The following is a 24,151-nucleotide window of genomic DNA, read 5'->3' on the forward strand; positions in this document are numbered from 1 at the left end:
TTTGTTCCTTTTTATTGCTGAGTAGCATTCTATTTTTTTGTTATACCACAATTAGTTTACCCATTACAGGTTGATGGGTGTTTGGGTTATTTCCTGTTTTGGGCTATTATGAATGAAGCTGCTAAGAGCATTTGTGTCTAAGTATCTGTGTGAACATTTGCTTTCATTTCTCTTGGTTAAATACCTAGAATTGAGATTGTTGAGTTGTATGGTAAGTGCATTTTTAAATTAATAAGAAACTGACAAATTGTTTTCCAAAGTGATTGTATCATTTTACATTCCAACTGATCAGCTACTTAAGAGAGTGACAAATACTCTACGTCCTTGCCAACACTCGGTATTGTCTGTCTTTAATTTTAACAAGTCTAATGGATATGTTATCATACCTCATTGTGGTTTTAGTGTGCATTTCCCTGATTATTACTGATCATGAGCATCTTTTCATGTGTTTATTGGCTGTCAGTCTTCCTTTGTAAAGTGTCTGTTCAGTCTTTTCCCTTTATTTACATTGGGTTTGTTTTCTTACTGTTAATTGTAACAGTTATTTATATGTTGTGGATACAAATTCTTTATCAGATATAGGTATTATAAATATTTTCTCCCAGTCTGTGGCTTACTCTTAGCCAGGTTTTTTGTTGTTGTTGAGGAAGATGTGCCTTGAGCTAACATCTGTTGCCAGTCTTCCTCTTTTTTGGCTTGAGGAAGATTAGCCCTGAGCTAACATCTGTGCCAGTCTTCCTCTATTTTGTATGTGGGTCGCTGCCATAGCATGGCTGACGAATGGTGTAGGTCTGCAACTGGGATCCAAACCCACGAACCCAGGCTGCCAAAGGGTTCTCGATGCCATGGAGCTGGCCCCAGCCAGGTTTTTTATTATTATTATTTTTATTTTTGAAGAGCCAGTGTTGTTAATTTTGATGAAGTCCCATTCATCAAGTTTTTCTCTTATAATTCATGCTTTTTTGCATTATAACTAAGAAGCCTTTGCCTACCTAAGGTGTAAATATTTTTATGTTTTCTTCTAGAAGTTTAACAAGTTTTAGCTTTTACAATTAGGTATATGATCGACCTGAAGTTAATTTTTGTGTAGGGCATGAGGTAAATGTTGAGGTTCTTTTTTTTTCCCACATATATATACCCATTTTTCCCAGCACCAGCCTCTGGTTTGCCTGTTAAATTATTTGGCATCTTTATAGAATTCAGTTGGTCATATATGTGTGGTCTATTCCTGAACTGTTTTGTTGTATTGATCTGTGTATCCCTCCTCACGCCAGTACTCACTTTCTTGATTACTGTTACTTTATAATAAATCTTAAAATCAGTTCGTGTAAGCCCTGCAGTTTTATTCTTCTTTGTTAAAAATTTTTTAGCTGTTCTAGGTTCTTTACATTTTTCTAAGTAAATTTTAGAATCAGCTTGGGATTATGCATTGTATCTGAAGATCAGTTTATGGGGGAATTGTCCCCCTTTAACAGCATTGAATTTTTCAATCCACAGACATGATATCGCTCTCCATTTATTTAAGTCTCAATCTCACCAATGTTTTATAGTTTTCATTATATAAATTTTGCATTTATTTTCTTAAATTTATCACTTAGTATTTCATATCTTTTATGCTGTTGTGAATGATGTTTTTAAATTTTTCAACGTTTGTTTACCTAGTTAGTATATAGGGATACACTTGATTTTTTTAATATTGACCTTATGTCTTGCCACTTTGCTAAACCCACTTATTGTTTCTAGTAGCTTGCTTTAGAATTTTCTGTGTACATAATCATGATCCAGTCAGTATGTCTGTCTTTTTCTTGCCTTATTGCACAGGCTAGGTCTTCCCATACATTTCTGAACAGAAGTGATGCGATCCTTACCATGCTCCTGATCTTAGGGGCGAAGCATTATCTTTCACTGTTAAGTATAATGTTAGGTGTGGTTCCAGTTCCCAATTTGCTGAGAGGTTTTTTTTTTTTTTCCCTTCTTTTAATCATGAATAGTTATTGAATTGTGTCAAATCATTTTTCAGCATTATTATGATGATCGTATGGTTTTTCTAATTTGCTCTGTTATTTTGAAAAATTACATTGATATTTGAATATTGAACCAGCCTTGCATTCTTGGCATCCCCTTTACACACTTAGTCATAGTGTATTATCCTTTTTATATGTTTCTGGACTTGACTTGGTAATGTTTTACTAAGGAGGTTTTTGTCTGTGTTCATGAGGGATATTGGTCTTTAGTTTTCTTTGCTTTTTAATGTCTTTGTATGGTTTTGGTTATCAAGTTAATGCTGGCTGTTTCATCTAACTTGCTGAATTTAGTGGCATAAAGTTGTTGATAATATTCCTTTATCTTTTTAATGTCTGTAGGATCTGTAGTGATACTCTGTATTTCATTTCTGGTATTAGTAATTTATGTCTTTTCCACCTTTTTTCTTGGTCAGTCTTGATAGGTACTTATTAATTATTGATCTTTTCAAAGGCCAGCTTCTAGCTGCATTGATTTTTCTATTCCATTGGCTTTTGCTCTTTATCATTTCCTTTCTTTTGCTTTCTTTGGATTTGCTATTCTTTTTCTAGTTTCTTAAGGTGGTTACTTAGATTGTTGATTTTAAAACTTTGTTTTCTGATAGAAGTGTTTAAAGCTACAAATTTCAAATCATTGCTTTAGCTACATCCCTAAAACTTGATGTGCTATAGTCTGTCTATCTGATAGGACTACTTTTCCATCCAAACAGTTGCAACATTAATTTTTTTTTTCAAGTTCTCTTGACTTTTCTTCTTTGTTTATTTTTCCATATGAGCTTGATATTCAGCTTGACTACTAAATAAAAAAATCAGTTGACTTTTAAAAACCTTTCTATTATTGAAAATGTTAAACATATACAAATAGGCACTTAGAATAGTACAATAGTATAAAAGTACTCATCACTCAGCTTTAACAATTATAAACTCATGGCCAATTTTTTTTCATATACAGTATCCCTCCCCTATCAGATTATTTTGAAGCATATCCCAGATATATATTATTTCATCTGTAAATATTTCATTTTATAATTATATAAGATAAGGAGTCTTTAAAACAAACAAAACAGCTACAAGACCATTATCACACCTAGAAGGAATTAACAGTAGTTCTCTAATATCCTCAGATTTCTCTGGCTATCTTTAAAATATATTTTTTTACAGTTAATTTGTTCCAAATTGAGCTTTACAGGTTGCATTTGTTTATCATGTTTAAGTCATTTTTAAAAAATTATTTCATGTTGTGGTAACTTTTTATTATGAAAATTTAAAGACATTATCAGCTCATGGCCAGTTGTGTTCATTCATATCCTCAATCTCTTGCACCCTGCCTTCACTGGGTTATTTTGAAGCAGTCCTGGACATCACATCATTTCATCCATCCATATTTCAGTGTGTATCTTTATGAGCTGTGACTTTCTTGTTTTAAATCATATTTAACTGTACCACATGAATACTTTATATTAATGTATTAATATATGTTAATGTATGACATATATATTAATACGTTAATAACGGTTAATACTGTTAATAGTATTCATGCCTAAAAAAATTAGCAGTTATTCCTTGCTATCAAATATCCAGAGTACAAATTTCCCTTACTGTCTTATCAATTTTTTTAATAGTTGGCTTGTTGAGCCAAAGCCCACATTTTTCATTCGATTGATATACTCTCTTAAGGATAAGTCTCTCTCAATTTATAATTTTCCCCTTAGTTTTTTCCCCTTCCCTATCTTATTTATATCCAGCTTGTTGGTCTTGTATTCTTTCCCACCATCTGAATTTCATGGATTGCATCCCAGTGGTGGTGTTTAAAATGGTCTTCTGTCCCCTGTAATCCTTGTAAACTGATAGTAGATGAGAGGCTTAATAAGATTAGGTTGTATTTTTCTTTTTTTTTTAAAGATTTTATTTATTCATTTTTTTCCCCCCAAAGCCCCAGTAGATAGTTGTATGTCATAGGTTCACATCCTTCTAGTTGCTGTACGTGGGACTCGGCCTCGCGTTGGACGGAGAAGTGGTGCCTCGGGGCGCTCCCGGGATCCGAACCCGGGCCGCCAGCATCAGAGCGCACGCACTTAACCGCTAAGCCACGGAGCCGGCCCATAGGTTGTATTTTTCTTAATCTGGAATGTTTCATAGATGGTGTGTGTACTTTCACTAGGTGTCATATAATGTCATCTTTCTTTTTTTTTTTTTTTTTTTGTGAGGAGATCAGCCCTGTGCTAACATCCGCCAATCCTCCTCTTTTTTTTTTTTTTTTTTTGCTGAGGAAGACGGCCCTGGGCTAACATCTGTGCCCATCTTCCTCCACTTTATATGGGACGCCGCCACAGCATGGCTTGCCAAGCAGTGCGTCAGTGCGCGCCCGGGATCCGAACCAGCGAACCCCGGGCCGCCGTAGCGGAGCGCGCGCACTTAACCGCTTGCGCCACCGGGCCGGCCCCTTGTCATCTTTCTTTTTTGTGATAGTAGAAGTAATTTGGCCACCTTATCTATCCAGGATAAAATGTCCTACCAGCTTTTCTCTGTTTTAGCAGCCATTGATGATCATTGTCTAGCCCTAGATCCATTATTTCATTAAGAGTTGCAAAATGATGACATTTTCTATCACATCCCTTCTTCACTTATTAGGGGGAATATTTATACAAAGAAAATATTTATACAAAGACAAATTTTACCTTGTCAAACTATTTGGTTTCTGTGAGGTAGTTTGTGCAAGAAAGACAACTAAAATGCCCATCATTTCAAGGCAGTTCTCAAAATAATCAGTTGGTTTCCTATTATCCTCTAAAGGTTGACCAATGAGGGTTTTTTGTTGTTGTTTTATCAGTATGAACTCATGAATTTTGACATTCAGTTTTCCAGTCAGCATTTTTATTAGAATCACATTAAATTTATAAACTTATAATTTATCAATTAACTTAGGGGAGAATTGCTATCTTTATATTGAGTCTTCCTATCCAAAAACACATTATGCTTTTCTGCTTGTTTAAATCTGCTTTTGTATATTCAGTAGTAGTTTTAAGTTTCTCTTAAAGGTTTTGTGTGTTTGTTCAGTTTATGCCTTCATTTTTTTTTTTTTTTTTTTTTGTGCTGAGGAAGATTTGCCCTGAGCNAACATCCGTTGCCCATCTTCCTCTTTTTGCTTGAGGAAGATTCACCCTGAGCTAACATCTGCTTCAGTCTTCCTCTGTTTTTTTTTTTTTTTTAATTTTTTATTTATTTATTTTTCCCCCAAAGCCCCAGTAGATAGTTGTATGTCATAGCTGCACATCCTTCTAGTTGCTGTATGTGGGACGTGGCCTCAGCATGACCGGAGAAGCGGTGTGTTGGTGCGCGCCTGGGATCTGAACCCGGGCCGCCAGTAGTGGAGCGCGCGCACTTAACCGCTAAGCCATGGGGCCGGCCCTGTCTTCTTCCTCTGTTTTGTATGTGGGTTGCCGCTACAGCGTGGCCACCGACGTGTGGTGTAGGTCCACCCCCAGGAACCAAACCCAGGCCGCCGAAGTGGAGCACAAGAACTTAACCACTAGGCGTGGGACCAGCTCCTGGATATATATTTTTTTTATTGTTAATATAAACCAGGGTCATCTTTTCCATTGCAATTTCTGAGTAGTTGCTTATGAAGTAAGTTTACGAAGTACTATATATGAAGACTGTTGCTGTCTTGATGTTAATTTTATATCCTGCTACTTTACTCTGTCAGATAACAGGTGAAGTCAAGTACTTGCTTCTGAAATGCAGGCATGGGTTGTATAAGCATATCTTTCCTGCATGATAATGGGGCCTTTGCACAAAACCACCTCTTTTGTCTTCTTGGTACATAATGCAGTATTACCTTTTTTGCAACCTGTGAGAAAAATTGAGTTGTGTTTGAAAATATGCCCAAGTCAAGGACTTGATTAACGTAAAGTAGAATTTCTTAGGCTTAGCATTATTGACATTTGGGGACAGATGTTCTTTGTGTGGGGGAGGAGGGGTATCCTGTGTACTGTAGGATATTTATTAGCATCCCTGCCCCTACACTTTAGATGCTAATAGTGACTTCCCCATCCCCCCACTGTGACAACTAAAAATGTCTCCAGACATTGCCACATATCCCTTGAAAGGCAAAATTGCTCTCAGTTGAAAACCACTGACATAAGGACATGGCTAAAGTATCATCTCTCTAAATTGTACTTTAACTTAAGGTAGATTCATATTAGGAGGAAAAAAAAAAACCACCATAAAACCAAGTGTATCTCTGTATACATACATATGCATATGTGCATATGCACAGAAGATGATCCAAAAGGCTACATACAGTCGTTGCTCTTTGGGGAAGAGAATGGTATGCAAATAGTTGGAAAGGGGAATTTTGTTTTGTATTGTTGAATTTTTTGTCTTTTAAGATTGTATTCAAGCATTATGTTTTTGTAACTAGAATTTTTAATTTTAAAAAAGACAATAAACTTGACTAGCTTTTAAAAATTTTTATATGTAAGGGTCATAATCAAGTGTCAGAAAAAATAGTGAGGGTGAATAGGTTAAGCTCAGTTAGTAAGCTTAATTAAACAAACTTTCATTTGATCAAAATTATATTTGAGTTTGAGGTGGCTTTTCTTTACTAAAAGGAGATGCTTTTTCAATATGTAGAATCTCGAAATTAAATTCAGAAAAATATTACTGTGTTGGTTTCTTCTGTTTTCTAGCTTGCTTTTCTAAACAAATAAAACAGTAGATATCTAGCTCTCCTAAATTTCAGCAACAGTCATTAAATTTTTAGCAAAAAATCTCAAACATTTAAAATAAAAACCAAATTCTGTCTGTAAATTAGCAGTTACTTATATAATCATTGCTGATGATTTTATGAACCTACCAAGTTATACATTTTTGTGCTTCATACCTTGTAAGCTGTGGTTCATGATTCCCTCATGTGGATTGATTAACATCACACTATAAACCCCTCACAGACAACAGTCAATGCCATAAAGACACATGAGGAAAACTACACAGAGCATGCAGCTAGCTCTTTTGTGGGGGAGCTGGGCAAGACATTACAGAGAGGATGACAGTTGAGCTAAATTCTTAACTAGAGCTTTTAGAGGGGGAGGACTATAGGCAGAAATCTGTGTGAAATAATAAAAGTAATTTTTAAAAGAGCTATTATTTAGAAACCTGCTGTGTTTAAGAAAGAGCAAGAAGTTGTGTAAGAATTCAGTGGTGGGAAATTAAGAAAGATGGAGTTAAGATTAGCGTTGGGTCTGTTTTGGTTTTTTGTTGTATTTTTGTTTTTCTTTGAATAAATCCAATGCCCTTCTCTAGCAAGTGGCATAATTTGGTGTATCAAACAGGGATTATCTGAGAAGTAGTATGAAGGGAACGTTGTTTCGTAGTGCTGTAAGAGTCTATTACAGGGACCTGATCAAGCATGGGGGTCATCGTAGAGAGTCTCGGAGGAAGTTTCTTTCAAGCTGACACCTGGACAAGTCAGAATTATCCAAACAGGGGGTTGGGGATCAGTGTTTGAGGTTGAGGAATAGCATGTGTGATAGGAAAACAGCCCAGAGTGGCTGAAGTGTGGTGGTGAGGGTGGTCTAACATGGCATTGGAGGCAGGCAGGAGGGTCAAATCATGTAGAGCCTTGTGGACCATGTTCATGTATTTATGCTGAGGAGATGCTGTTTTCTAATACTAGGTCATCTTTTTCTGCAGTACCAAATATGCCCCAACAGCGGCAAGACCAGCATCATCAGAGCACCATGATGCACCCAGCCTCAGCAGCAGGCCCACCAATTGTGGCCACCCCACCAGCTTACTCCACACAATACGTTGCCTACAGTCCTCAGCAGTTTCCAAATCAGCCTCTTGTTCAGCATGTGCCACATTATCAATCTCAGGTAAGGCTGTAAGGTTGATATGACCTAACTCTTAATTTTTGTTCCCTTTAAATAACCTAATTTTACCTTTTAATATGGTAAAGGGGTTTTCCTTTATATTTTGTTCTTTGTGTTATGGTAAGGTAGATAGCTAAGGGTTTGGGGAGCCTTTTTAATATGTATTAGAAGATTGCTGATTAGTGTAAGTGTTTCAAAGGAAATCAATAAGAAAAGTTTTAGAATTTTTAGAGTCGTTTCTGGAAATGTGGAAACCATGGAGTTAAGACATCTAACTAAAATCTGCATGACTCTATTTGATATTTTAATATTTTTTCTTTATTTTTTGTTTGAACACAGCATCCTCATGTCTATAGTCCTGTAATACAGGGTAATGCTAGAATGATGGCACCACCAGCACATGCCCAGCCTGGTTTAGTATCTTCTTCTGCAACTCAGTACGGGGCTCATGAGCAGACGCATGCGATGTATGGTAGGAGGCACTTTGTTTGTCTTTTTCAGTGTGTGTGACTATTCTTCATTTGTTTTAAAGCTCTGAAAAGGTACTCTGTTTAAGAATAACTTGGCCTTTTATGACATTGAGGGTCAAGAATCTAAAGAAAAGATGAATGCATTTCTATCTCTGACTTGTTATGAGTCTTGGCAAATTATTCCTACTTTTGTTCCTGAAATTCCTCTGTCTTCAAATGTTTCTCCTTACTTTAACTAAAATGTAGTGATGTGTGTAACAGAAAGCATCTTTTGTGGAGAAAGGTATCTTCCTCCTCTTCCTTATCAGTATTATTATTTGGTATGCCCTGCCTGAGGTACACAATAAAGTTTTGCCATAATGAAAGCACTCTCCGGCAAGAAAACATTCTGCTTCACTCCTTGCTCTGGGGGTCACTGGCATTACATATATTTCTTGCTATTTGTTGTAATGCTACTGTGTTTCTGCATTATGCTGTATTTTAAGTGGTCAAAAGTGTGTAATATTAGATCTGCTTTAGACATGATTCACACTTGAATCAATACAAACAATGGTAAAACGAAAATGAGAAGTAGTCTATATAAAATTAAACAATGTATGTGAGAACAATAATCAAAAATTACCATCTTAGTTTTGTGGCCAGAGAACTTTGTACAGGTCAACTTAGCAGCTGTCTAAAGTACTAAAATAATCTGGTTTTCAATGTTGAGAACTTAAAATAAGATTTCCACTTATATCTTGTAATATCGAATGAATGGCTTTGTCCCATATTATGATAGTTTTTCAGAATGCACCTTTAATTAGTACCAGTTTCATTAAGATGTAAGTTTTGTTTTGAACTTTTCTGAGAACTCCTATACTGTCACTTAGGTTTTCCCATTGGCATTTCAGCTTTTTGGAATGGGAGGAGAGAAATTCAAGTTTATTCAGACAATTGAAAAGTATACCACTATAAGAATGAAATTACAATTACATGTAACTACATGAACATTTCATTTTTTAAACCTCTTTAAACTTGTTGAATGACTAAGAATGTAAAGATTTTCATTTTTTTAACTTTAGATAACAGCGTATAACATGTTGTAGGTTAACAGGAGTAGAACTCAGGCAGCAGCAATCATCCTTCTTGTCACCCATAACCCACCACTTAGGCGTTCTTCCTGGAGGCATGCTCCTTGCACACAGATTCACTAGTGATAGGAATTTTACGTGATTAAAGGCATTATTTTTATAAAATACTTAAGTCTGATCTTAATTTTCCACATTATTACTTAAAACTTTCTATTGTGGATTAGCATTTACATAAAAATGATGTAATTGATACATTTTGGAAAACATTTCTTTCAAGAAGCCCAGCCATAATCTAAGTGAAAACTATACTGACAGACTGATTTGGCTTATGATTTTGGTTATGATCCCCTGTCATAGGCTTGTCTTTAGTTGTTTTAACCAGGACTAAGTATGTATGAAAAGGCATCTTTGATTTATCACACTGGCTTTTATGCAGTTTGTATACATTTCAACAATTTTCCAATTTGCTAAAGGTTTAGGTGAAAAGTTCTTTATGATTGTTTATACATTTCTGGAGAATACATCATGATTTAACAAGTGGAAAAAACATTTCTTTCCTCCATTTTCTGGCATATTCCCCTTGGAATAAGATCTGAAACTTTAGAGCTAAAATTTCCATTGCTTTTAGGCAATTGCTATTTATGTACCCATGCTTTTGAGACAGTGTAGTAATATTGTGATGTTGAGCAGAATCTTGCTCTTCAATGTGTTCACACACTGCCAACATCTGGCTTTGTCTTTTGGTTGGGTGTTCATTGGTTTGAAACAGCCTGTACAGTAAATACTGTATTTGAGGCTCTAATGGTTTTTATAACTACCGTCCCAGAACATTTCCATTTGAAAAGCAGTTGGCCTTGGGCCCTGAAGTCCATTTAAGTGTGGGTAAATAGGAAATATTGCAAACAAAACAAAACATTGGACTAATGTCCAGTGAAATCTGGAATGGACTAGTCATCAGAACCAGTTCTTTAATGCCAGGAGAAAGTTGCTCAACCAAATCTGAACTACTCTCCTATAATTTACACAGGTTGTGTTTAATTGATGTCTGTTGATGAGGGCAGGCTAGGAGCAAGGCTGTGGACTTGGTATGATTGTTGCTGGTTAACCAAGGTTCTCTTTTGGATATTTCATACCCTAAAAAGAACATTAGGAAATGATGAATTATTTTGTTCTTTGCCATCATAAGCCATAATTTATCTGCTAAAGCAAGTTTATTAATTCTTCAGTAATTTATTTCAATTATTTTAGATCTTCCAAATCCTAATTATGCCAAATATAGGCACATTTTAAGTACATTATTTTAAACTAAGACAAAACTGTTGCATGGAAATGCTAATTTTATAATAATTTCCAACAATTTATATTTTATATTCCCAAAGGAACCAAATATTTTGAGTATGAATTATGTTTATTTTTAAGCTACGCCCTATCTAGATTTTTTAAACTTTTTATACAAACAAAAGAATATGCACCCAGATGTTGGTGACAATTATATGTTACCTTTTTGCCATTCGCTAATTATTATGGCTGTAGCAAAAGGCTTTGAGAATAAAAAGGATCATTAATGACTGCAAAATGAAAGACTGATTATGGTTTTTAAATTGTTGGTATATTTAATATAAATATGCTAACAGATTACTGAACAGTTAAAGTATTAGGAGATGTATATGTATATTCTAAGTTGTTGTTGACCTTGTTTTCTTTCTAGCTATCTTAGAGAGGACTTTGATCACAAACTTCGTCTCTTTAACCTTAGTCTAACTTTTATCATTGCCTCTGCTCCCTCCCTCCTAAGAAGTTACTTTTTGTTTGCTTACCATCTAGTCTTGTAATTCATCTAATTTTGTTTTATGGCAGTGTTGTTTTCCCTTTCAGAAATAGTAATAATGAAACTTTCTCTTCTAACTAAAGCCATCAAGAAGAGTTAGATCCAGAATCCTTTTTTGGTTTGTTTTTTGGTATTTGAACACAGATAAACTGGACAATAAAGTAGGCAAAAAGATTTAAAATGCACCTCTTATCCTTCCAGCTGTTAACATTTTGGTGCATATCCTTTTCAAGTATACTTAAATACACACACACACACACACACACACACACACACACACACCTCTTTATGTAGACGTTTTAACAAGAAATAATATCATAACCATGTTTAATATTACTAATATTATGCTTCTAAACTTTTGGATCCACTACCAGATGCCCAATAAGCATCTTGCAGAATAATGACATTTTTATTAATAATGATTTGCAAAATTGAGTCTTTTGAATTAAACTTGGTAAATATTCATTTATTTTGGTATATTGTTTACATCAGTTGTTCGATGGAATGCCATGTTGGTTTTTTATTAGATAATAATTTTATTTCTTCCATTTAAGCGAGTCGGCATGTGGAACTTGACACTCCAATACAGAAGAAAAATGTCTTTTGATTCAGCCCTATCTTACTTAATTTTATAGCAGTGTTTCAAGTGCCTGTCATCTCTTGTAAAATAAGAAAAATGAATTATGCATGAATACAAAAAGAAATTACTAAATATGTCAACCTTTCCAGAAAATTAGGAAAATGCACACCTTAAAAGGCTAATTTACCTTTCTATTTCCCAAATTCAGCATGTCCCAAATTACCATACAACAAGGAGACAAGCCCTTCTTTCTACTTTGCCAGTGAGTTGGGTTTTTTATACTAATTTTAATTGAACAGTAAAACACTTTTTAAAGAATACGTGTTAAGGGAATAGACTTGTTGAGCAATATTTTCCTTGTGCCAGACAAAATCATTAAAAATATGTATATCGGTAAACAATTGAGAGTTTTAAAAAAGGAAATATGACCCAGCTTTAAGAAAGCTGGAGTTAATAAAAAGTTGAGTTGTTTCAGAAATTAATTTTTGCATACCAAGCAAACATGTGACTGTTTTGGAAATGCCTAATATTTTCATTGTTCAGAGAAACTTTTCCTGAACAGTTTTTTTTTTTTTTTAAACCAAGCCACAAGCTTAGTAACAAGAACTTAAAACGTTAGTTTTTTAGTGTCCTGTGAAGAAGAAATTTATCCTTACAAGGATTTTTTAATGGAATAGGTTGAAATACTATGGGAGGAACATTTCTGTCTTTTCAGTCTTTGCATGACTGGAGGTTTAAAATACTCAGGTAGCGGACACCTCAGGATGTCCTGAGCTTAAGCGGGAAAGCATGACCGAGCAGCCCAATTTCTACCCGAGACTGTCTTTGGCAATGCCGGCCCCTCTCACCACTAGTGAAAAGGTACGTGGTTGCTCCTAAATGGAGCAAGTCTGGGCAGGGCTTTCTTTTGGAAATGAACTGGTAAGGTGTGTTTTCTCTATTGGTAGGGCAATTTTTAAATAAGGCTAGTCATGGACTTTTGGTACTTGGATAGGAAAGGTACTAACTTGCAGAAATCCTTTGGAAATTTATGCCAGTAGTATGTGTCACTTTATGTGAAATACTATATTCTAAGGGATATTAAGGATTGAAATTTTATGTTAGAGACTAAATTTTGAATTAGTTTAGAATGACTCAATGTCTGAATCTACTAAATGCCAGATTTTAAAAAGCATTTAGAAAACATTTTGACTTAAATTTTCATTAATTGTGCCATGACTTGGTATCCAAAAATAAGTGTGTACATATTATTTATTTGGTGCTAGGAAATGTTAACAAATTTAATCCTTTAATAGATGCTCTTTAAAAAGGAGTCTTGCTGTATATATATATATACTATTAAAGGGAAACTATGTATGTGATATAGTATGTAAAAGACAGCATCAGTAATTAATTTTATTATGTACTCAATTTGAGGTCTCAAATGTAGTTATCCTCACCATCTTACTGTCTCTGTTAGTAATTTTGGAATCAGTTTCCTGCTAAGTAGCTAAAAGGTCCTTAATCATCACACCTAAGCATTAACTGCCTTAGGACAACTTCCCCTAAAAGGGAATATCAGTATTTTTTAAAAGAAACTAACAGTGGGGCTGCTATTTGTAATTTAATGTGCTGCTTTGTACCCCACCCCACCCCCAAGCCATTTTGTCATGATTTGGTCTAGTTGCCTTTTACTCCCCTTTTAAAGAGTTTTCAACTTCCCTTCACTTCCTTTTTTCTGAATTTAACATCAAATTTACAAGTTGGAAGATTTTGTTTTGTTTCATTTTTTTAAAGATTTGCAGTGCTGGTGATCTCTCAGGACTTGTGCATCCAAGGTCAAAACAACAAAACCTAGTTACAAGTTAAACACACAACCTTATGGACTGACTGGGCTTCTGTAAGATCATGGCTTAGGAAACTCTTTGTGGAATGTGGTTAGTGTTATGAGGATTTGACAAATCGTATATTTAGAGTTTTAAGCATTTATACCAAGGAGCACAGTGAGTGGGGAATCTTCTAAACTAGGTCTGGCTAGGAAAAGCAATACTTCTTTGATTAGCTTGACCTAATTCAAGTTTCATGAAGGCAACTTAAGTTTTATCGATAGAAGTTTAACTGATGGAATAGCTAAATCAGAATTTTGAAGAAAATTCACTTTATTTTTAACCTCTCCGGAATCTTTAGCTAAATTAATGAGCATGTATAATTAAAGCAGTTAAGTGATACACATAGCTCAGTAGAGCCCAGAACGTACTGCCCTTGGCTCTCCACCTCTCCGTTTCCCTGATTCTCTTATATTTTTTCTATTTTGGTTCCTTTTTCTTATCTCTCTCTTCCCTTCCAACCTTTTTTTCCCCCTCAGCATTTTAATTTTCCTCTCATCTCACCTTTCTTTGTCTCATTCTTAACCGGCCTTTCAAGGAACCAAACTATATTTTCATTATTAGTACTGAATTAGTGTTGAATTTCACATTTTTCCCAATTAGCTGCTCAGTTTTCATATTTGAGGGGGGAACAAGAGTTCCTAGATAAGGTACTTGCTTAGCAAATATCTTTTAAGCAAGAAGATGAACAAAGGAAAATATTTCTAATTAAACCTCCTTGAATTTTATTTGCAGCTTGTGGTGTACATTTATATCTGCTTGATTTTTCTTATAATGCATTGTAGTTTACTGATGTTTAGGTAGGAAAAGGATGGGTTTTTTAAACAGAGCCTATATAGATGCACTCATCTTGGATTATTTGAAGTATTTGTGCTATGAATGCAAATGAGATATAGATTAGAGTATTTTATAGCTTTTCAATATTGGTAAAGTACTATCACAGAGATGCCTTTTGCATAATAAGAAATATTTCATCTTTAATTTTCTCCAGATTTCAAGATTTTAACATTTTTCTAATTGATGAATAACTTCATTAAGAGACTCCATGGGTATAATTCTCTTTATCATGGCCATGTTTTGATGTGTGAAAATTAATATAGCACCCAGCTAGAGTATATTTTTTATTTATTGTTACTTTTTATTTTCTTAATATTTTGCTTAGATGGTAAAAGTGAAATTTAAAACTTTTGAGTACAAAAATTTCTTAAATAAAGTTTAAAAAATAAATAGAAACTCTTGAGATTCTGTATTGTGTCTTCATGAAACCGCATAAATAGAATTTGGGATTTGGAAATTGCTTTCCCCCAAATAGATTTAATATTGTTACAAATGAAACATTTAAGAAGCTTGGAGGTAGGGAGGACTTTTAAGGCTGATTGTGTGAAAATAAGGGAGTGTGAATGACTCTAGATTTCACTGTCCCATAGAACTTTCTGTGATGATGGAAATGTGGTACAAATTGTGCTGTCTAATCAGTAGCCACTAGCTACATGTGGCTATTTTAATTATTTAAAAATAAATTTGAAAATAAGTGTAAGATTTTCACAAGAATAAAGTCAGATTCAAAATTTATGTCAAGTCTTTTCGACCCAATCAGTGCCTAGACAGTTTTGGGGGAATCTGAAAGTTAACTTAATGAGTATGATGGTGAAGAATGGCCTTTTAATAAGCCAGTGAATTAGAAGGAAGACATTGACTACTTTCATGGACTCATGGGGTACTGTTGTGGAGCTCAGGAAAGTAAGCACATTATTTTTCCCAGCTCCCAAAAAACAGTCACTGACTCTTCTGAAAAACACCCAGAGAATATGTTGCCCCAGTTTTCCTTGTTAATATGTTCCAGTGTATGTTAACTCTTCTAGTTAGGAAATTCCCAGTGTATAAACAAAAGTGCTTTGTTCCATCTAATCTGGGTATTAACGAATGTTAATGCCCACTATGGCGTTGGCAGTGGATGCACAGGTGATCCTAGCACTGGCTCTTTGCCTCGCCCTTAAAAGATACATCTGTAGTTGGGGAGATAACCAGTTGGGCTGGAGTGTTGGTGGCCCTTGGCCCTACAATGTCAAGCATTACAGAATTGCTTCGTGTGCCTAACCCTCTGCGTAACATTTACATGGGACATACCCAGAGTCTTCTCTGCCGGTGACTCTTGGCAGCCTTGCCTATCAGACTGCTGGAGTTGGGGTGCCTGATCCCAAAGCAGTGCTTGCTTTCCATTCGTTCCCTATGTGTCTGTATCTGCTAACACATCACATGAAGAACACGAGGAACTATTTTGGAATTGTTTCTGTGTATGGGCTTAGCTTCTCAGGGATTTTAGGATTAGTTGGCAAGAAGGTTGGAAGTCACACGTTGCTAGAGAAGTGTCTTTAGAACACTGTCCTCAGCTCTTTGCCACATCGTGGTTAGATTTGTATCAGTGCTATCAATAGTCACTGGAGCAATGACCCCATCTTACTGTGCTTTTGATTCTCAAATTGCTATTTGGGGAAGACATGAACAACTGAGTTTATACCTATCGCCCCGTTTTGTACCAAGGTATGGTCTGTGCTGAGATTCACAAAATTGGCTTTGGGTTCTTATCTTTAATGAACACGTTTTTACTTAAACTGGCCCATCATATTTCCTTTGAAGTTACTGTAGTAAAATTCTTTCTAAAGGCTGGGATACTTTGAAGGGAGTTCATTTTTCTACATAGTTTAGGTAACTCCATGTACTAAATTTTACAAGGCGCAGGTGAAAGTGCCTTGAGCAGGGAGGGCCCAGGGAACAAACTGAGTGGCAGAGTGGCTTCTGTGTTCAGCTGAGAGAGATTGTGGTCATTTGGCACTGAAGATAGAGCCCTGGCTTTGCCACATACCTTATCCAGCCCCTTCCGCCAGCCCCTATATAATCTGTGCCCATGGGTCACTGCCCCAGCTCCAGGGCAGTAGCATGGTGAGGTTAGCCAGATGATGGCCTTGAGCTAAAGTGTGTGTGTGTGTGTGTGTGTCTGTGAGAGAGAGAGGAAGAGAGAAAGATTGTTTGAATTGCTTCTGCCTATGTTGTTAAGTTGCCTTTTCAGGAAAACCTGGTGACTGTTTTAAGAATAAATTTAATTAAATTTCAATATAGTGTATACAGCTGTGTTGTATGAATAAAATGCTAGTCTGATTGTTAAGCAATAACTTCACACTTATTTTTTCAAGAAAATGGATGGTTTAAATGGAGTCAAATACCAAAATAGAGATTGGTAACAGCATAAGTTAGGCATTGAGCATCAAGAAAGTTCAGTTGAGGAGGCATAGAAGAGCAATTAAGATCATGACACCTGTCGATTCTACACACTACTTTTTTTTTCACTTTAGTTTCCACTGGCTCCCTTGCTCAGCAGTATGCACACCCTAATGCTACCCTACACCCACATACTCCACATCCTCAGCCTTCAGCTACCCCCACCGGACAGCAGCAAAGCCAACATGGTGGGAGCCATCCTGCACCCAGTCCTGTTCAGGTAAGGAGAAACTGAGAGGCCTTCACAGAACTGCTTTCTCATTCTGTTAAGGAGCGTTTTTTCCAGTGCCAGGCAGGGTGCTAGGTACCACATGATCAAAACACCTAGCAGCCCTGCCTCATGGAGCCAGCATACAGTCCTGCAGGCTGTGCCTCTGGGGTTGGTTGGTTGGTTTTTAAGTCACATTGATACATATTGAGAATAAGGTGATTGGATAAATTCTAGAAATTTATCAATATTGAAAAATCTAATTTAACATAAAGTAAGGAATTTGCATGGGGCGACTTTTTTTTTTCATTCCTAATGTTTATACGATGAGTTTTTTCCTATTAGCGTCTTTAATCATGTTTGTTAACAGAGAGGCATTTAAGAATCTCTTTGACCCAATCTGTGAATACCTCCCTCCTCCCCTCCCCCTCCCCTCCCCCTCCCCCTCCCCTCCCCTCCTGGGGCAGTAGACTTGTTTTACCACTGCTTGGCTGAGGGCTGGTAACTTGCCAGGCTGAGAATCTGGCTTGCACTCCAGAAAGGAATGTCTTTGAACAGGAGGCCCCCCCAGCCCTGTTCTTACCACCCTGTGGCATTCTCTTGTACTTAGCATTGCCCCTCATCTTAGATGGGCCCAGGTAGAGCCTGTTTTCATGTGCAGAGTTCAGCTTTGTGTGTGACCCTTAACTGCTTTTCATTAAAGAAGTTTTTTCTCAGTTCTTTCCTGTTGCTTTGCAGCACCATCAGCACCAGGCTGCCCAGGCTCTCCATCTGGCCAGTCCACAGCAGCAGTCAGCCATTTACCACGCGGGGCTCGCACCAACCCCACCTTCCATGACACCTGCCTCCAATACGCAATCGCCACAAAATAGTTTCCCAACAGCACAACAGACCGTCTTTACGATTCATCCTTCTCATGTTCAGCCGGCATACACCAATCCACCCCACATGGCCCATGTACCTCAGGTAAACCAGCTTTAGCCAGCTTTCTGTGAAGACCAAGTAGAATATGAAGGTTATCAGATAAGCAGCAAAGAGCTAGACGCTCTCCAAGCTAGAAAACCCTGTGTGTGATGCCATTTGCCTGTCTCCCTTTTCCCACTCAAATACATGTGATCTGGCCCTAAAGGAATGTTTGTGTGGTTTTGTAATGGGATCAGTGAAGTTGCTGATTGGTCAGTCCTTGAACATTGCCCAGCTGAGGCCTTAAAAATATCTTGGACTCTGGAATGCCTCTCAGTCCTTCACCTTTCTGTGTCTGCTTTGCTATGTTTATATAGCTTCATTGCTATATATATGTATACATATATATATTCTTTCTTTCTCTCTCTCTCTCTCTCTCTCACACACACACACGCACACACACACACGCACACATGGAAGAAGTCTTGCAGGGAGGGTGGGCCTTCACAGATTCTTAGCTCTCTGAGGTGACTACCCTCTGGGCCTGTCAGCTTGAATGTTAGTGACAGGAAATCTCTCCACTTGTTTTTCCTGGCTATCCATACATCCGCTTTGACCCTATGCTGTACTTCTTGAAAGGGCTTGGCCTTGTACATTGTTACAGTGTAAGTAGAAGCTGGATGCACCCAGGTGTTCCCGTTTTTCTTAAAGAGCAGCCTTGGAAGCACTTTGGAGCTCACCTCCAGTGTAAGCTTCTAAAGGTTGAGAGGTGTGGTTGCTGTCGGCATCAGCTGCTGACAGAAGTCCAGTGCAATCCAGGGCCAAGTTGGATTGTCTTAATGAGGAGAAGGAGCTGCACTGCAGCTGGGCTCTAACACTGTCCTTGATGCCCTCCCTGGAGCTGTTAGGGGTGAATCGGCTGTATTCCATGTCTCTTTTTGCTGCCTTTATCACAGAACTCTTAGGCGGGTCTAAGCTAGACTGCCTCATTGAACTGCATTTCGTGTCAAACAGTTGCGCCCCTGAGGCTGGGGCGTGGCAGGGGCTAGAGAGGCCGCTCAGTGGAAGGCGACCTTGTAATTGGTTCCACAGCTCTGGGAAGTTTGGGTGTCCTCCCCTGCAGAAGTGTAGGTTCTGTAGTGTGGTGCACTGCAGTGGATGATTTGCTTTGGATGGTGGGGAGGGCAGCTGGTTTGGTCAGATGTGGGCCAGCATGGTTTGGCTGAATCAGGAGCTTCATGAGAGCTGGGGTCCTGTAGATGTCTAGTAGAGGCTGGTGGCTAAGGAGAGGTATGTGAATTTACATGTAAGTTGGGGTTTCTAAGACCTCACTTTTGTGTTTTTGTGCTAAAAGAGCAAAAAGGTTAATATTTATAAGGAAGCCCAGGTATGCCATGGGCCCATTTGAATATACAAGAGAGTAAAAACAGCGGTTCATTTAAGGCTTATGGTGGTCTAGAACAGTGCACAGCATGGGAGGCAGGGAACGAAGGCTCTTCCTAGCCCTGCCATATCCCTGCAGAGCTGGGATCCAGCTATTTGGGCTGACTAAAACCTTTCCAACTCGACAGTGAGACCAGGTTGAACTCACTCTCACTTGGTACAGGGACACTGGGCTGGCTCAGATAATTTCAGATTACCCCTCCCATCTCACTGGAGCCATTAACTGCAACCTCCTCCTCCTCCTGCTCCATCAGCATATCTTTAAGCAGAGTAAAGGGGGCCTGAGAGTCTCTTCTCTCACTGCCCTGGCTCATTCTTCACTCAAGTGCTGGTGAGCAGGCAAGAAGCACAGGGGGACGGGCAAACGAGGAGAATGCTAAGTGATCCATAGAGCAGAATTTGACAGTCTCTGGTTATAATGTAATAATTTGCTTTCCTATTTGAAAGGGATGTTATCTGTTAAACTACTTTAGGCCCCACATGGAAGCCAGATTCTGAAACATCATTGCATATTGCCTCCTATTAAGTTGAGAAAGCTGCCCTTGGACCAAGGGTCTCATCTTTGTGAAGACCCTCCCCCATAGATAGAAGCCAGTGATCAGAAATGTTTAAGGCTAGGACACTGCAGCCCTGACTTTTACCCAGGTGAAGCATGTCTGTAGGTCAATGGATGATCCACTAGGGAGTATCCCCAGAGAAAGACTGTTGCCCTTTCCTGAGAGCCCGAGCCCAATAAAAGGAACACAGTTGACATGTTGTTTAAGCTGGAGATGTTGCCTGTATGCGTAAAAGAGCTCTCTGTTTCAGGCTCATGTACAGTCAGGAATGGTTCCTTCTCATCCAACTGCCCATGCGCCAATGATGCTAATGACGACACAGCCACCCGGCGGTCCCCAGGCCGCCCTCGCTCAAAGTGCACTACAGCCCATTCCAGTCTCGACAACAGCGCATTTCCCCTATATGACGCACCCTTCAGGTGAGGCGTGTGTGTGCAGGGGCCGCCGGGCACCCCAAAGCATTCTGCTCGCACAGGTCAAGTGGCAGGCAGGGCCAGCGCTTCAAGCCCCGCATTTGAGAACTAGCAAGACTCGTCAGAGTGGCACAGTAGGGACTGTGACGATCAGTTCAGTGTCAGGGCCTGAGGCTTCCAGCGGGAGCCGAGTCTGTGCTGCGTGTTCTGATGGTATACAGGATTTGGCTTGATGAGAAGCAGCAGCAGCATTCTGTGTCGCTGATGCATGCTTAGGACTCAGTTGGCCTTCCTTGTTATGATAGGCTGGACAGGGCAGCGTTTTCCTTCCTGAGTCCCAACAGTCTGACATGTGGGGGGGTTACCACCATGGCAGAGTTTGATTGTAGCTCTGGAGAACACTACTGATGAGAGAGTGCTGTGTATGGATCGGTTCAAGGGTAGTCTTAGCTCCAGCCTATACCCTGGCAGGGAGAGAATGCCCGTGATTGCGCTCTAACACTTGATGGCTGCCATGGCGACATTTCATAGTCTGACCTGTTACTCTGAAAGCAGTACTGGTGCTTGGCTAATATTTGGGGAGGGGGTATGTTAAGGCCTTTTTCTCTACCCCATGAGCAACAAGTCTTCTGGGAGTTTTATCTGAAGTGGTTTTACGTCTGACTGGTGTGTTTCTACCTACCCACCTACCCTCCCCCCTTTTGGTGCAGATGGGAGGGGGAAAGAGTGAATTAAATTCTGAGTCTTGTTCAGCTAGCACAAGGATAGGTTACAGTCACGTGCTGCAAAGACACTAGGCTAATGTGCAGTGTTGCCAGTTTTCTGTTTAAATATTCACTTTTCTTTTTTACAGTACAAGCCCATCACCAACAGCAGTTGTAAGGCTGCCCTGGAGGAACCGAAAGGCCAAATTCCCTCCTCCCTTCTACTGCTTCTACCAACTGGAAGCACAGAAAACTAGAATTTCATTTATTTTGTTTTTAAAAAAATATATGTTGATTTCTTGTAACATCCAATAGGAATGCTAACAGTTCACTTGCAGTGGAAGATATTTGGACCGAGTAGAGGCATTTAGGAACTTGTGGGCTGTTCCATAATTCCATACGCTGTTGCAGAGTCCCGCAAGTACCCCAGCTCTGCTTGCCGAAACTGGAAGTTATTTATTTTTTAATGACCCTCGAAAGTCATGAACACATCAGCTAGCAAAAGAAGTAACAAGAGTGATTCTTGCTGCTATTACCGCTTAAAAAAAAAATCAAGACTTGGAACGCCCTTTTACTAAACTTGACAAAGGTTCAGTAAATTCTTACCGTCAAACTGACGGATTATTATTTATAAATCAAGTTTGATGAAGTGATCACTGTCTACAGTGGTTCAACTTTTAAGTTAAGGGAAAAACTTTTACTTTGTAGATAATATAAAATAAAAACTTAAAAAAAATTAAAAAATAAAAAAAGTTTTAAAAACTGATATCAAGTTAGTGTGTGTTTGTATAAGCTATTTCTATAATAGGATTGTAATATCAAGGCAGGAGGGCTGAGTGTGCTTTCCTAATATCCTGGAAGGTTAGCTGTCAAATGATTTTTCTTCTTCACCTTCAGTTCTGGTTCAAGGTATCTCTAGAAAAAGACAAGCCTGAAATATTCTCTTTGGTGGATAGAGGTCTGCTTCAGAAGGAGGAAGGCTGGCCAGAGTTGGGCAGCACTGAAATTCCACATCCTCAGCCTGACGCTGATTCTGTAAGCTTCCTTTTTAATATCTCCTGAACCTAAATGAGTGTTAGTCAGAGTTGTCCTGCTTCAGACACCTGTCTGTTTTACCAGTAGGGGGCAGGAGACACTTTTCTTAAAACGGTGATAAAAAATCCAGAGGGCAGAAAAGCTGAAAAGGTGCAGCGATGTACAAAGCCCCTTATTGCTGTAGACTCATAAGCATTTGTTATGTCCCCAGTTTGTGGGAGGAGGACAAAGGGAAAGCAAGTATTTAAGCAGGGCAAGGATTTTGCAGAGACCGTAGTCGTAATAGACAGCGCCTTTAAATATGGTGGCAATAAGTCAGGATTGTGAAAACATTTTTTTTAATTCACATGTAGCAATTTGTACATTATAGCAAAATTTCCATTATTCAAGAATAAGTTACTTGTACAGTACATAAACAATATATAAAATTTTGCCCAATACCTTCCACCTATAATTGTACAAGATGAATCCATTATCTGTGTTGTCATTACAATGTGCTGCTTATTCCAACCAAACACTGGATGTCAGATGTGTCCTTGTTAAGAGGCAGTGGATAATATACTATCAAGTTCCCTAGCCTGTGGGAGATTTTAGAGCTTACGTAACATTTGCGATAAGAGACTTAACCCTGAAGAAAAGCATGAAGGAATCTCAGGCAACCTTTAGGGAAAAGTTCAAGGCCTTGATTTGAGGTTAAGAAACTGTTATGTAAAAATAGTGTTCTGTGGCCTAAGATTTTAATGATTGCTATTCCTTTTTCCTGCACGGTCCAGAAATGATCAAAGGCAGAAGATTTATACCAGATAAAGCCATATGGATTGCTGGTCTAAATTCAAGGCAGGTTAGTTGACTTAATTCTTTGGTGCTGGTGACTGTTAGTTTATAAAAGTTCATTGAAGTCAGATGAAGGAAAGTGATGGTGCCGGGAGCCGTCAAGCTCTCCTTGTTGTCTGTAATTAAAGATAACTGGAGGGATCCTGATGCTCACTGTCCATTTGGCACTCGGAGCCTGGGCTCTCAGTGGAGGCTGCTGGCTTGGCTTCTTGGTGCCAGCAGCAGTCACATGGGGACTGGAAGGAGGGTGGTGGAATATGCTATGACTGCAGTGGGCTGGCTGCAGCCAGCAGGGTCACTGCCTCACTGCCTGTGAGGGCATCAAGCCCAGGGACCCACTGCTCCCTTTCCTCCAGCTCCACCTGGTCTAGCAAAAAGAAAAGGCATTGGCTTAGTGTCACTCCCTCCCAGGCCATGAGGGAGCTTTTTGTCAGAATGTATTGTCGCTGTCCTGGTAACTCGGACACGTTGAGAAAGGAAGGGTTTTTCTTGAACATTTTACACTGAGGCAGTCTGGAGGTGGGTGACTTCCAATTCTGTCAGAGTCTGAGCTGGTACTTTGTGGCCAGTGGGTCAGAACTGCTAGTTTGCTGTGCCTGGCTTGCCTCTTGGCACACTACCTGAGAATTGTATGTTGAGAGGCTGCTAAGAAGTGAGTGCCCCTGGCTTGAAGATGTCATGTCCCAGAGGTTTACACTTCTGCCTGGAGGGAGGGAACTTGCTTGGTTCATTGTCTCCTTGACCCCTTTTCTGTGCAAAGGGAAAACAAAACCTGCACCAGTGACTTGTCAGCATTGACTTTCAGTGATGAGCTTTCTCTTTTAAAAGAGAAATCCAGAATAGTGCTTACTCCTCTGCTTCACACTTGGCTTTAGCATTCATGACCTAGACAAACCTACTTGATTTGTAAAAAAAAAAAAAAAAAAAGGAAAGACAAGTGTCCTTAGAAATGGACCACAAATCTCGATCAGGGTTAGATCTGCTTTACAATCTGTGAAAACACTCAGGAGTGTTGGTTTTAAAAGTGAAGAGATGGCTGCTTGCCCTCCCCTTCCCCCCCCACCCCCC

General features: G+C 38.6%; 1 protein-coding gene across 8 annotated transcripts in view; it reads left to right on the plus strand.

The window, feature by feature from the left end:
- Positions 1-21,980, plus strand: part of ATXN2 (ataxin 2) — a 115,152-nt gene extending 93,172 nt beyond the window's left edge. For 5 of the 8 annotated variants that reach the window (XM_087424221.1, XM_087424213.1, XM_087424214.1 and 2 more), the window contains 7 exons: positions 7,716-7,900; positions 8,237-8,369; positions 12,054-12,107; positions 17,061-17,206; positions 17,933-18,160; positions 20,348-20,516; positions 21,364-21,980. In XM_087424221.1, coding sequence (XP_087280347.1) covers positions 7,716-7,900; positions 8,237-8,369; positions 12,054-12,107; positions 17,061-17,206; positions 17,933-18,160; positions 20,348-20,516; positions 21,364-21,392 — 944 coding nt within the window. In that variant the 3' untranslated portion in view covers positions 21,393-21,980. The remainder of the gene's footprint in view (positions 1-7,715; positions 7,901-8,236; positions 8,370-12,053; positions 12,108-17,060; positions 17,207-17,932; positions 18,161-20,347; positions 20,517-21,363) is intronic. The other 3 variants (XM_087424215.1, XM_087424216.1, XM_087424217.1) reach the window with 2 other exon arrangements.
- Positions 21,981-24,151: the final 2,171 nt, after the last annotated feature.

Source organism: Ceratotherium simum, chromosome 35 (genome assembly GCF_057802395.1).
Source record: "Ceratotherium simum simum isolate JZ-2026a chromosome 35, ASM5780239v1, whole genome shotgun sequence".
Lineage (NCBI taxonomy): Eukaryota > Metazoa > Chordata > Mammalia > Perissodactyla > Rhinocerotidae > Ceratotherium > Ceratotherium simum.